Genomic DNA, 14,915 nt, shown 5'->3' with positions numbered 1-14,915 from the left:
GGATGGATGGACGGATGGATCTTTTACATCATCCAAATTCCATGGACTGGGATATAGTTACATGGTAACTATATAGGTAAATAACAGTTACAGAAACAATTTAAGCATTACATATAATAATTAAGGCCCTGTTAAAGCTGGGGTAGGCAGTTTATTTTTCACATCTTTGAGCATATTGTAATTCAAATGGTGTGAGAGAAAACTAGACTCCTCCTCCTCTTGGCTCTTAATTCATTCTTTTTTTAGAAAATCTAGCCTGTCACGGGAGACAATTATCTATCAACAAATATCTATATTTTTTTCCAGAACGCCTATTCCACCTTAAAGGGGCCATTGCAAAAAGATGGTTCTTTAGCTAGGATTTTAAAATTGTAATAAATGTGGAAAAGGAAGAGGGAAAGTGTTCCAGGGTCTCGGTGCAGCAATGGAAAAGGCTCAGGCACCTGCATTTTGGATCAGAGGTGTCTTGACTTAAAATGGGCACTAAAGCCCAGTTCAGACCATCTCTCTGTGACAAGATGAGCTGAAACTTAAAACTACTTGCAAAACAGCAGTCCACAATGTCATGAAATCTTGCCAGTTTACACTACAGCAACTAGACAAGTTGGTGTATCATCTCTACTGCAACGACTCTCTGTACTTCAGTTCTGACTGCCAGCTATTTAGGCTTTTTTGTAGCTGGATATAAATAATTTTTTTCTAATTTTAAAATATGAATGAGCATAGTGATGGTGACTGACTTGCTACAGTTGCATTACTAGTATTTATTAAACGGCAAAAACATAAAAGGTGTGTGCGTCGGGAGTGTGGTTGTGAGACAGAGTGCAGCTGTGCGCAATCAAGATAGAGTCTGAACAAGATGAGGAAGTGCTGGTAGCTAGGTGGCTAATCCTCGCAATGCCTGATTCTGTCTGAATGTGAGTTAGGGTTGAAAGCCTTGTGTCATACAAACGCAGCTGTTCCTCAAACAAATTGATAAGGTGATCCTCTCTTTCCTCCGTCCAAAACTCTGCCATTACTTACAGTTACTAACTGACTTGACCAGCTAACTTCACTATGAGCTGATTGGCTGCTGAAAGAGGTGACGTGTCGGACATCCTAAAATTGGCCACTGGCGACTTGAAAAGCTTGACTTGAGTCGCAGGCGACACCATCAGCTGGCTTGAGTTGAGCTGAGACGGGCCAGTTCACAAAGTTACAACTTTTCCCTGAAACGTTCTCAAACAGTTTTAAAAAAATGTCCATCCCAGTTTTTCAGTCTGAGGTGATGTCTTTAAATTTCTTTTTATGTCAGTCCAAAACCCAAAGACATTCAGTTTAATATGATGATAGATGAAGAAAAACTTGAAATCTCCATATTTGAGAGGCTGAAAAAAATGTTCTGCCATTTTGCATGAAAAATGGCTTTAATGATTAATTGGTTATCAAAAGCATATCTACACTCTTGTTAATGATTTTTCCAAATGTGCCAATTTATTGATTTGCGTCTCACATAAGCATCAACAGAACTGACACCAAAGACAGGAGCACTGAATGTTCCATAGTGATATAATGACTCCTTCTTTCTTATTTTCCTCGGTCTGAACTGGTCTTAAGGAGATTAGAGATGTGAGCTGGTGCCAGTGTATATTGTGATTTAAATACAAAATCATTTAAAATTCTATTCTACGGTACATGTCAACGGTATCCAGTGAAGGGAGAAGAAAGGAGGAATGAGTGACTGACGCCCACAAAGACAGAGTTGCAGTATTTACTATTATTTACCATGTTAACGTATAAGTATTTTCTGCCAATGATGGCAAAAAAAAGTATAGAAAACTACATTAACATCATCAGCAAGAGAAAAAAGGCACATAACCTATAACTGACAGTAATTTTCATGTTAGAACAGCTGACAGGTTACATCCCTGTAGGTGTGAGTGCTGAAAAAACATCATAATTGCAAAAGGAAAACAACATATGGATGAACAGACGTTATCCACATCTCCTAGAAACAGCCTACTATACTCCTATAGAACGAAAAGACACAAAACATAGATCTCTGTAAAGGTTATTTGATTAAAAACAAATTAAATTCAAACCATGTGTTGCTTCGAGCACTACACTGCTAAAGCTTCTTTGCTCTTGGAGCCCCCCTCTGCAGAGACAGCCAGACTATTTTCATCAGCCACTCATTTAGGAGTTAATTTATGCTTCCAGCAGTGACTGGGGACGTTACTGTGTGGGCAAAAGGGCACTTTTATTACAGAATGTCTTGAAATTAATTTCGCAGGAGATTAGTGTGGATCTCGCTCTTTATAACGTCTGGTCTCACCCTGTAGTGTGTGGCGGAGGCGCCAAAAGGAGAAGGAGTGGGCTCCCTCTGCTGGTTATTAACACGGACGCCGTTACTGCTTTTGGCGTGTACTGTATGAAAGAAAAAGGATGAGGAAGAGAGGAACAGTGGCAGGGGGAGAAAATGAGAAGAACACACACAGAGAGCCAATATGAGTCAGGAAATGCTGGCAAAGGCCCAGACAGGATGGGATACAGAGACAGATAGAGATAAGTCACTCTAATTTGGTGTGTTATTATTCACTTGGGATGAGTGCAGGGATGAAAACAGCCATACATCACAGTGGTAACACTGTCAAATAGTCCCCAGCTCTGCCATACCACTGGCAAGCTGCTTTAGTACCTGATGCCAGTGTTGTGTGTGAGAGGGGAGAGAGTGAGAGATAAAGAGAGACAATGAGAGACATACAGAGAGACACAGGGACGGAACTAAATAGAGCCATCCATTATATTCACGTGTCGCTGGAAAATAAGTAACTTTTGGAACATTCAGAAAGTGAAAGTGGTCTCAAAATACTTTTTCCCGTCACATAATGGATAATACTTTTATGGGTGATTCTTAAATTCTATGCTGAAATGGCAGAATATAACAAAAGTATATTTACTCAAGTCTTGCACTTCTTTCTTGTGCATGTGTCTATTTTCTGCTACGTTATAGTTCTCCACATCTCAGAGGTGAATTTTGTCATTTTTTTCCACTATATTTATCTGGCAGGTGTCTACAGGTGTGTTTACTTTACTGATTAAGATTTTACAAACAAAACCTATAATGAGCTTGTAACATATGAATTTAAAGCATTAATAACCCAGCAGCATGCAAAATAGTTTAAGTGTACACTATATTTAGGATATTTTCAGCACTTTACCTTGCCTTCAGACAGCCTTTTCTGTTGGGAATTTATAATAATCGCTCTCTCCAAACCAACCAAACTCCATAAGCAATATCGGTAATTTTACCTTGCAGAACACCGAAGTTGCTGGTCTACCGCTGCTTCAATCTGTTAGTTTGTTTGTGTTATTGTGTGACTTTGATAAATCCAAATTATCCTTTTAAATGTCCAAAGTCACAGAATAACCGGAAACAACTAGCAGATTGAGGCAGCAGAAGATGAGCAATTCCCATGTTCTGCAAGGTAAAATGACTGATTTCACCTATGGAGTTTGGTTGGTTTGGACAGAGTGATATTTTGCATCTATAACAGCAGTTTCCTGCCAGAAAGGGCTGCCTGACTGCAAGGTAAAGCTGTGAAAATATTCTAAATATTATGTACAAAAGGTTGTTTGTGCTTAAATGTATCAGTGATAATAATACAACAGCATACTTTTAAGCGTATCTAAATATATTTTGTAGATAATACTTTTACTTCAGTAATTTTGAATCTAGGACTTTTACTTGTCCTGAGTGTTTTTACTGTGTAATGTTGCTTTTTTTCCCCAATGGATCTGAGTACTCTTTCCACTCCTCTTATTCTGACACTGTGTGTGTGTGTGTGTCTATTTCTGCCAGGAAATATGGCTATAATCCTCTTACAATATATGTAATCTTATGTGGCGATATTGAAATGCAGTCTTGAAACGAGAGATTTTCTGTAAATTCTGTACTGAAATTTACAGAAAAACACAGGCAGATGGGAAAATGTATTTTTGGCTAAACCAGTGAAATATATCACAACACAATGATGAAAAAAATCCTCTAAATCCAATATTGCCATATGTTGCTACTGTCTGCAATGGCTGTCTGTACTACAAGCAGGGATAACTACTGCTGAATAAACCCTATAATAAAATCTCTACCAGGTGGCAGTGAAATTACACAATACACCGTAGATTAAATTGGACAAACTATTTGAGCACTTTTTGCCACTGTGATTGACAGTAGGAAGCAATAAATTGGCCAATCAGCTGGCTTATGCATTAGTATGATTGGTTGTTGAAAACAAGGGCACCTTGGTTTTAAATTATGTAGCTCTGTCATCATATATTACAACAGAGCCTGTAACATTATCACACTGGTTTTATGATCACGTCTTGCTGACAGGTGGCTCTACCTCTCACGATATGGTGGAGACGTGATGGCGGTGTTCTGTCTCAGATAGGACATGCTGAGGGGTGCAGGTGTCATGACGATGATCATGTGTTTGAGGACATGTTCTTGTTTATGGCCCAGTTTAGATTTGTGCTGTGCACTGTGGACAAATAAATGACATGTTGCATAAATAGGAAGAATTTGTGTGTGTGCAGATGATTATGAAATGTCATGGCTGTTTTTCCAGATACCCCCCACACACACACACACATTACACACACACACACACACACACACAGTACACACACACTACACACACACACACACACACACATTCCAAGAAATTCATTCATATCCACAAGTTGTCTCTGCAAATGTTTGAAGAGGAGGATGAGGATGAAAATTCATGAAGAACAGATGGGTTCAGGGAGAACAGGTCTGATTTGAGTAATGCCCGTCCAAATTTATTTCCTCAAAACCTGGCACGCCGGAATTTGTCTTCAGCCGCACTTCAAATACTGATTTGTGCTGCCACATATTTAAGTGTCCTGCACATTTGCTGTTGTTAATGATGGGAGATTCACTAAAAAGTAGCTGAACTCTCTAATCTTACTTTTAGCCTAAAGAGCTCTCAGTGTGATGACTGTGTTCATCTGCTCTGTCCCTTTCCAGCTCCATGTGATGCAGATGCCTTCTTCTGTCACAGCAACATGTGCATAAACAACACGCTGGTGTGCAATGGCATGCAGAACTGTGTCTACCCCTGGGATGAGAACCAATGTAAAGGTGAGATGTTACGTTTTAGCTCAGTTGTTTGAGAGTTATTTGAAGAGCGGAACCAGGAGAGACAATGGTTGGATGTTTCAGCACCATGGAGAGCGACAGGGAGACAGAGTGGGTTTGAACTGGGTGGCTGTACTTAAGTATGAGAATAATACACTTCTAGTAGTACTGGGCAGCAGTAGCCATTTAGTACTGTGTTAGCTTTTACGTATAATTTAGCTATTCATAGTTGCATTTGTTATCTTTCACTTTTTTGTACCATTTTAGCAATATTTTTATTTAAAGGCTGAAAACAGTCAACCAGCTTTTCAATATTTTCCGCCAACAAAGTTTGAACAGTTTGCTTATTTCATATGAATGTATTTCTGTTTTTATACTTATCTCTGCGCTCATCTCACTGGTTTGAAGGGGGTGGGGCTAAGCTGAAAAAAAGTTAGGTCACCAATCAAGTAAAGCTTTTATCATTTAATAATAATACTGTTTTGAATGTAAGCAAGCATACCAGTCCACTTAAATCATATAATGATAGAATTCAGAAGATCAGATTTTATGTTTGACTCTCAGCTGATCTTCTTCTTGGCCCAGGTCAGTGCACAAGAGCTGGATACTTGTGGACTGGTCTTTCTCCAGTGTTTTTGTTCTTTAAACATGTCCTTATTTTACCCTGTTTCCTTGCCTCTAGGCAAGCAAGAGTCTGAGTATTCCCCGACTTTGTGATACTGTCAATTTCTTCATTTCCTCTCTATCTCGACCCCTCACTTCACTCAGAATTTTAAACCCACTGGATCTATACATCGGTCCCTGGTGTCTTGCTCCTGGCAGCTCTGTACTTTCTGTATACCTCTAAGCTGAGATTGCCTTATTTTAGCATCCCCTTAAATGATGACGGCTGAGATGTGTGAAGACTGTGGGGATAAGAGAGTTTTTCTCTGCATTATATTGCCAATTAATTAGCCTTCTGTTCCTCAACCTTTCATGACCCATCACTATCCAGTGCGTAGGTTGAGATCTATACTGTAGCTCCCCTGAGCCCTCTAGCATTAAAACTCCTACGTCAATAACGACAATTTATTTTTATTTTTTGATGGTCATTATGTTGCTGTGCTTGTCTTGCAGTTGAGATGCGTTCAAGTTTGTTTTTCCAAAGATATCCTCCTCTTCATTTCTTCGTTTTGCAGCGCCACAGTTAGTTGTACCACTCTTCCTTTAGACCGGATAGAAATGCTGCACACAGAGAGATGCCTGTGTTTTCCGAACATAAAGCGACTCTTTAAAGCTTTAAGCAGAGCTGGTGACAAATTGATTCAATTAAGTAAATCCTGCATGGCCTATTTCTCACTCAGACTAAGATACCTTTCCACCTTGCAGTCTGAGTTTGAAATTGTGCAGAACTCAGCAAGAGGAGGCCATGTTTCCCAGCCTCCTGCTCCGTCTTACGCCGTCACTCCGCTCTAGTAATGCACAGGGCACCGCAGTGCTCACATTTGTCCTCATTAGTGGTGAAATGTCAAGTTTTATTCCTTTCTCCTTTACACATCTGAATGTAACCATTTACTGTCATTGGCGCTCAGCGTGCTGTGTTACATGTTCATCCAGCATTTAAATGTCACGGATCTCCCCACAGATTGCCCCTCTACACGCTCTGTTAGCCTGTGCTTCTCTGTGTGGTTACCCCTATGATAAATACACAATAGCTATGACCCAGTATGACCTTTTGTCCATATTTTTGATAGTTTAATCTTGTACATGATAAGCTCCATTTGTTAGAAAATTTCTTTATATGTGAGCTATGTTATCTCCTCAGGAAGTCTCACACACACTTAGTTACTGTTGCCACGTCTGTCAAGCTTTACATCCTTCTCAGTAATATTTTTAAGTAGAAGGGCACTAGAAGGGTGAAGACCTTAATCAAGACCAAACGCTGTATCTCACCATGTTCAGGAAAGTAAATAAATAAAATAGTTTGTGTATTCACTCAGGGAACTTTTTGCCATTTGTGACACCTGGACTTGAATGTAACAGGCATTTCTATGTTTATTTATATGTAAAAGTTCCACACTCCGGCTTTAGATATCGACACCTTCAACAGATAAACCAAGTTAACAAATCTTGATTTGGGGAGTTTGACATTTGAGAAACCCAGGTACTCCACACAAATGAATTCCAAAAGGTTAATGTAGGGAACTGCCATTAGGGAAACTTTTTTCCCATTCAAGGTGTTCATTTGGGAAGTTTCCCTAGGATCCCCTTACATATGCATTTTAAATGTCAAAGCTGATTCAGGGAACAGCCATTTGGGAAACTTTTTGCCCCTTAGGGTCTACATTTGGGAAACCTCGGTACCCAATACAGAGCTATTCCAAATATCAGAGTTGATTAGGGAACTTCCATTTGAGAAACTTTTTAATCACGTATTTGGGAAACCAGGGTACCCCACTGTATGAGGAATCTGGGTTTCCCAAACGGACACCCTGAGTGGCAGAAGCTTTTCCAAATGGTAGTTCGAGAAATCTTGTAGGGACATACGATTCATATTCTCATAAACCTTCCCTTTCTGTTGTGTCGTCTCTTCCACTGCACAGAGAAGAGGAAAGCCAACATCCTGGACAACCTGAACAACACAAATGGGACCATAATTGGCGTCACCTGTTGCATTGTCCTCATCCTCCTCATCGTCTCGGTCATCGTCCAGATCAAGCAGCCACGCAAAAAGTACATCCTGCGGCGTGAGGACTTTGACCCCACCATGTTCCAAGAGGTCTTTGAGCCGCCTCACTACGAGCTGTGCACTTTACGGAGCGCCACCACAGCCGCGGCGGCCTCAGCAGACTTGGTCGACCTGGCGGAAGACTTTGAGAACTACCACGCCCTTCGACGTGCCTCCTCACGCTGCGTCCACGATCACCACTGTGGCTCCTCCTCCAACCCTGGCTCCGCCCACATATCTCAGCTGTCGCTCAGTGGACGAGGGAGCCGCGGAAACTTGAGCGCTCGAGACACAGCGGCCGCCACTCTGCTCACAGACCTTCCGCAGCCGCCCATGGCAGTGCGGCCCTTGCTGCCGGCCACCGGAAACCGCAGGAGCATCTTGGTCATGAAGCACAGCTACTCGCAAGAGGCAGCGGACAATGGATGTGACCTGGACGACGACCTGGAAGAAGTTCCCACCACCAGCCACCGGCTCTCACGCCACGAAAAGGCAGTACAGCGGTCAGTATCCATAGATTTCTGATGAGGAAAGAACAACAACCCTAGAGTTAACTATGGGGATGCTTGAAATGTGTGTGGGATACTTACATTTATTTTTGTTTCCCTCTTATGTTAGCTTTGTTCTTCCTCTTCCCCTCATTATTTTTTTAAGATTATGATAAGCTTTTTTTGCATTGATCCTTGTTCTTTCTCCCCTTTCTATCATTAAAAACTTTTTTCACAAAGGGCTAAATTATGATAGACGAATTTGCCCCCTCTTGCATGCTCATCCTTGAACATGTCAAGCTAGTGGTGATTTATAGCGTACATCTATAAACTCTACTGTACTTTGAGGTTTGACACCGCCCTTTAAGCAAACACAGACCTCATTTTAGAAGACATTAATCCTGTAACCAGTCCAATTTTGACTGTTAACACAAGGGCTTGAATCTGTGCCTCATAGAGATGACTAACTTCACTGACATGAATGCAAATTATTATGAAATATGCATTTCTATTCGTAACTCTTATATTCTATACAGCTCAACATTTTGGCATGAACAAGATTTTCTATAAAAAAAAAAAAAAGAAAGAAAAAGAAGTATTTTACTGTGTACTTGCACCTTGACTGCTTGAAAAGTAACTGTACATGTTTACAAAAACACCATGTGAAGGTATCAGAGTACAATTTTGGAGAAAATACTTTGAACATGCAACCTTCTCCTGCATGCACTTTCTATGTGCTCTTTCCAGAGATGTTCGTGACTGTTTATTAATTTTCTACAAGTCTGCATGCAAGGCTTCCACAGACTAGCAAAGCACTAATGAAGTTTATTGCTGTTATATGTAGGACATTATGCATTCTGACCTCTCTATGCAAAAGGAGTTTGATATTAAATGAAAGAGCCGTGACATTTCAGGTTCTGCCTCATTGGCTCTTTGAGCAAACATGAATCAGAGTACAACACAACTAGGGTCTAAGAGACAATCTCAAGGTAAGCACCCTTATCAAACAATCAACATCTTTATATGTTGTGTAGTCATCATTTGCCCAGTCAGTATATACTTTTATGTAAGTTCTTTTTTTCCTTTTCTGTGATTTTTGCGCGGGTTTATGTTTTGGTTTTTTTTAATGTTTTTTTTCTATTATTTATTGTTCATTTTCACCAAGATGGTTTTCTTGCCTGCAGCCATCTTGCCCTCCTAGTGAGTTTGTTTGAAGTCTTTGTGATGCTCAAGTATACTGTATGTCCTCCCGAGGTCATACATTGTGTCACTCAGTGGATATTCATAGCATGGACTTTTTTTTTCCAATCATTTTTAGTTGAAGCTGTTATTAAATAATGTCTAACCTCTGCACTTTTCTCCCAGTAGGCATACAGCAAATCATTTATATCAGTCATGTGGAGAGACAGGTTAAGACTACATAAATAAAAGCACAAATTTTAAACCGACACAATCCCACATGTTTTCATTAAAGGAGAAATCTGTAATATATTTACTGTAATAAATCATAAGATTAAGGAAATATGCTAAGTTGAATTACTTTCGATTTCGGTCCTTTTCACATGAATTAGACTTAAAATTAATGTCGAGTCTGGCAGTAAGAAAGTCACTGAACTCCAAATAAAGAATGTATTTTTAGAGCAGTTTTTTGCACTTTTTGTTTAACACATTTCCATTGATAGACAATTGACAGTTATAAAGAACTTATCAACTTACAGCGTCATCACTTGTTATTTATTGCTGCACTTGTCTTGCCTGAGCTTCCTCAAGTTAGGGGAGGAGGGGGCGAAGGGAAACAACTCGCTTCAACCATAGACTGTATGTTAAATAGGATTTCAACCTATGTAATATACACTCTGTGGCTCCAACTCGCTATTTGTACTGCTGTACTCATTTTTGGACGTGGCTTGTTACATATTGCTCCTTTAAATTAACATCAATGGGACTTTTTTGCACACACTAAAGAAAGCACATTGAGATCAATCAGACATCTTATTCACCTCTTTGTAATTTTCAAATCTTTACTGATCACACACTTGCACAGAATTCCTCTGTAGTTTTGCATGATTTATGTCACTTGTAGTAATTGATTTTGTGTTTGGTTAATTGTGAAGCATTTATGCCTGTGTGTAACAGTTCATGTGTGTGCTCCACGACTGTGCTTTCATGTGGTTGCAATAAGCACAACAGAATAGAGTAATATAAGCAATAGAGAATAAATGATGAGAGGATTTTTCCATTAAAACAGTAAATTTAGTAGAAATTCAATGCAGAGCTATACGAGTTCATGCTTGCAGCTTTATGTCTGCATAAACTGGAGCAGTCACATAAAGTGCTACCCATTGTTTTGTCTTTTAGTGTGAAAAATGTGCTGTCCTGTTGTGTGTGTGTGTGTCTGCTTATGTTCTACATTATGTTGCATTGTCTCCATCATGTAGACTTCTTGAGAATAGTGCAATCCTGGATCAGTACGAACGGGCGTCACTGACATATGAAAAAGCGGAGCGGAGATTTACACCAGCATGATGCTGATGATGATGATGATGATGATGAAGGGACACTTTGACGAAAGGATACTGAATATGTATTATGTGAATTCTGTGCAAATGAACACAAAGGACTAGATGAAAATACCGCAGCTGCGATGCTGTGAAGAACTCAGTCAGCTCTGTGCGTATTGTAGTTAATCCAGATTTTTTTGTCTCAATGGAGAGAAATGGACCTTTAAAATGAACGTGACTACTGATTATTCATTATTACACTTTAAATTTGGGATGCTAGTCAGAAACATATCTGTCATTGTCATAGATTCCTCACTGATAACAAAATTAATGTGATCAAACATCTTCAAGTTAATTTCTAAGCATGTGTTTTTCAAATTAGTAGCATACAAGTTATTTTAATAGCTAATTATAGATGCTTGAGGTTTTTCAAATCTAGGAAGATTTATTTTATTAGTGAAAATTGGAATTAAACTCAATTAATCACTAACTCAATTAGATTTAATCCTGTTGGAATAACCCGAAGCAGTTTAATTTGGATAACAATTCAAGGCCGAGTTGTATGGCTTGTGCATGCTTCTTTTATATCCATTAAAGCATTAACATACTAACATTTAAATATGAAAAGACCCCATCTACTAATACATAAGTCGTAAGTGGTGGAGAAAAGCATCTTCAGAATTAATTACCTGCATCGCATGTTGTTGCTTAGCTAAATCATTAGGTGAAGAGAACTGCACAGATGAATTCACCGTTTTCATTTTAACACAAACTCCCTTTTAAATATGTTGACTAACTTTTTGACAGGCAGTTTTATTAAAAAAAAAAAAAAGTTGTTTTTTTTTGTTGGCAAACATTTACTTCAAGTCTGTTTGTCTTCTAACTCTCTTCTACTGTAGGAGCTTAATATCTTTGTATTAAAACAGACTTTTTTACTAGGGCAAACTGAAAGGATGACCGTTTTTACAGTTATTCCGATTATCTTTCAGGGCTGATTTTACTGATGCTTTGTAAAAATAAATAACAATAAAGCTTCACCTTTTTTCTTTGTTTTATTTGGCTTTTGGTCAGTAGTTCCTCTGTCCCTTTAGTGTTGTCCTCAAACTGTCAGCTGTACATGTCTCACAACCATATGTTTTTAGATGTATTTGTTGTGGCTGATTTGCTTTAGAGGAAGCAAAGGGATTTGTTTCACCAAACAGGACAATAAAAAACGGTTCCTAGATAGTTCAAATAATCCCAGGTAATCACAGGTATCTGACAGACAAGTTAATTGACTTTTTGTGTTTGTCCTGATGAGATTAACCCCATATATACTGCAGAGGAGACAGGTCAGCCTCACACTCTAAATAACACTCACTGCTGGCAGGCTGGCTTTGTCGGAAAAACTGAAAAGCAACCTGCATTATGTGGAAAGAGAGAAGAGTAGATCAACTGTGAGCACAAGGACGTATACAAATACAATTCACACACATAATGCATCTTTTTTCTTACGCTCTTGCATTGTCCAAGTACCTGTTTTCTTCTTACTGTTTCAATTTTTATGGTATTTACCATCTATATGTACATTATTTTCTGTATTCAGTATCATGTATGTATTATTTACATCCATGAGCTCCATTCTCTTTTTCATCCATATATACACATTCATACACAGACCCATATTTCTGCAGATACTGAATAAAATATGTTTCTTTTCTATACATACATTGTGCTGATGTCTGTGTGTTGTCTCTCTACTTTGCAGTTGACTCTTCCTAAGTCCCGCCCCCTTTTGCTTTGTGCTCCAATAACAGTTGAGCAAATTTGGTACCTTGGTCAATGTTCTTCTTTTCCCATAAAAGTGGCAAAAAGGGTCACATCTCACTTTAGCTAATGTTAGCAACATGCTAGGTAATCACCTAGCTACTGACTGATGTAGATTAGCCATTTAATTAGCAGTGGACTATCATGGGACCTTCAGAAAAAAATATGAACTTTAGTCAATAATGAGAGAATTTTTTTTTTTACCCATTTGAATTGTGCCATGGATTACACACGTGGTGTTTGTCATTTTGAAAGCTAATTTTACATGTCAAGAAAGTCGCTGTTTGTCGCATAAGTGATGTCATGACTGTCTGAAGCCATGATGCATTACATGTTTTCTCACTTCCTGGCTGATAAAGGGACCAGGAGACGCTGGATACAACACTACAGGTAAGACGGGGTTCACGCAAAATTAAACTTAACTTGGACAAATGAACTGCTACTGTCTTGTTTTTTAAAATTAGCTTTAAAATTGGCAAACATCATATGTGTAATTCATAGCAAAAGTAAAATGGGAACAAAAAATGATTTGTCTCTTGCCACTGCCACTAGCACATCAGACAGGGAAGGACTTTGTCTCTCAATAGCGTCATATCTTAATTCAGTTAATGTTAGCAAAACGCTTGCTAACTAGCTAGCTAATGATGGATGTAGATTAACTAGTGTTTTACTCAGATGAGCTATGGACCTGTAAAAGCCACATATATTTGCATCTTAAATTAGCTTGTATTAGCAAAAGGCTTGCTAACTAGCTAGTTAATCTACATCAATCATTAGCTATCTAATTAGTTAGTGTTTTGCTAACATTAGCTAAAGTGAGATAAGTTGCTTTTATGTTTACTCAACTGTCAATGGAGCATCAAGCAAAAAGGGGCGGGACTTAGGAACCATCAATCGTGCCAACACTTCAGTTGTAGTATTCAAAAAGTTCTACCACAGTTAACACATACTCTTTTTCTCGCTTCTTTACTCTCTCTTTTTAAGGCGCACACAAACACACAAACCAACAAAGTCACAACCTCATCTGCCAGTATATAGATAGAGGCAGACACCTCAGTAATTAAGTAAGTCTGAACCAATTCGATCACAAGCAGCCCAGGCAGGCAGCAGATGAGAAAAGCTGAGGGCCCAGAGCAGACTTCAAGTAATAGTTTTTTCATTTCTCTGCAGATACATCAGACAGATGCATCATTCCGCTGCATCTTGCCAAGTTTGACAGCATTCGGGGCTAAGGTTTCTCTCCCTTGCATCTTGAGTGAACTGTTGCCCTGAGCAACTTTACCAATGTAGAGTGTTGTGATGAGAAAAATAAATAATAAAAAAAAAGGTTTGTGGTGTATGCATCAAGTTTTTCTTCTTTGCTTTTTGGACTGCAGAGGTGCATTTTCCCTACCTGTGCTCCACAACTGGCTAGGATTGACGAGCCATGGAACACTTGATAATTTCAGACACGGGACTGAAACTGTGGGTTTTTTTCTGAAAAATAGAGTACCTTTAATGTAAAGTTGTTCATGAAGAAAAAAGAAACAGAATCAGGTTTTTTTTAAATCATTTTCATGTAACCATCACAATATGACAATGCATATTTCAGCTGCTGATTTCACATATTTCTTATTTTGATGCCATATCTTTAGAGCATCAGGTTGTGTTTATATCTAACATTGACAGAAAGCCTTGTTGAGAAGGCGTAAAAAACAGAATGTTTGAAATAAAGTGATGTTAAACTTCTGAGGTGCATATACATTATTCTACTGACCTGTCAACTAACCTTTATTTATTCACACTTCCACTGATGTCTGAACATTATTTATTTTTATTTATTTGTTTTTTGTCTTTCTCTTTGTCAGATTTCATTGCATTGTGGTGTTTTTTTTAACCTGTTTGCATATTTATTTGATAAAACATTAAGAAAATGCTGGACAGATGTTTTCAATAAACTAATGTTTACTGATTTTATTGTGATGATTTATTTTGTCAGTAACAAACTAATTTCCTCATTAGTTATGTTCAGCACCCTGGGGATATTAAGCTCATGTCCTCAATGTATTTTGTGGGTTTTTAATAACCTGGGAGATATCTATATTTGTTATATTAAACAATTTCAACAATTAAAAAAACTGTGGATATGCTGATCCTAATATTTTACATCACATTAAGAATACTCTCAGGTATACTTAAATCTGACAAGGCCAGCAAACAAAGAATTTCTAGCAGTGTAGCTGTGACACTCTATTCAGACTTTCAGTTGAGAAATAAAACTTCCTGAAAAT

At 38.5% G+C, this 14,915-nt stretch overlaps 1 protein-coding gene across 4 annotated transcripts in view; it reads left to right on the top strand.

The window, feature by feature from the left end:
- The window catches only part of neto1l (neuropilin (NRP) and tolloid (TLL)-like 1, like), a 90,708-nt gene extending 76,111 nt beyond the window's left edge, over positions 1-14,597 (top strand). Inside the window, exons 9-12 of one of the 4 annotated variants that reach the window (XM_084747504.1) lie at positions 5,033-5,146; positions 7,726-8,353; positions 9,253-9,327; positions 13,816-14,597. In XM_084747504.1, the coding sequence (XP_084603630.1) occupies positions 5,033-5,146; positions 7,726-8,353; positions 9,253-9,313 (803 nt within the window). In that variant the 3' untranslated portion in view covers positions 9,314-9,327; positions 13,816-14,597. Of the gene's footprint in view, positions 1-5,032; positions 5,147-7,725; positions 8,354-9,252; positions 9,328-10,776; positions 11,893-13,815 lie in introns of those variants that run through there. The other 3 variants (XM_084747503.1, XM_084747505.1, XM_084747502.1) reach the window with 3 other exon arrangements.
- The last annotated feature ends 318 nt before the right edge of the window (positions 14,598-14,915 follow it).

This window comes from Lutjanus erythropterus, chromosome 21, assembly GCF_056507025.1.
Source record: "Lutjanus erythropterus isolate fLutEry1 chromosome 21, fLutEry1.hap2, whole genome shotgun sequence".
Lineage (NCBI taxonomy): Eukaryota > Metazoa > Chordata > Actinopteri > Lutjaniformes > Lutjanidae > Lutjanus > Lutjanus erythropterus.
Note: the sequence above shows the minus strand (reverse complement) of the source record. Positions and strands in the feature narration are given on the sequence as shown.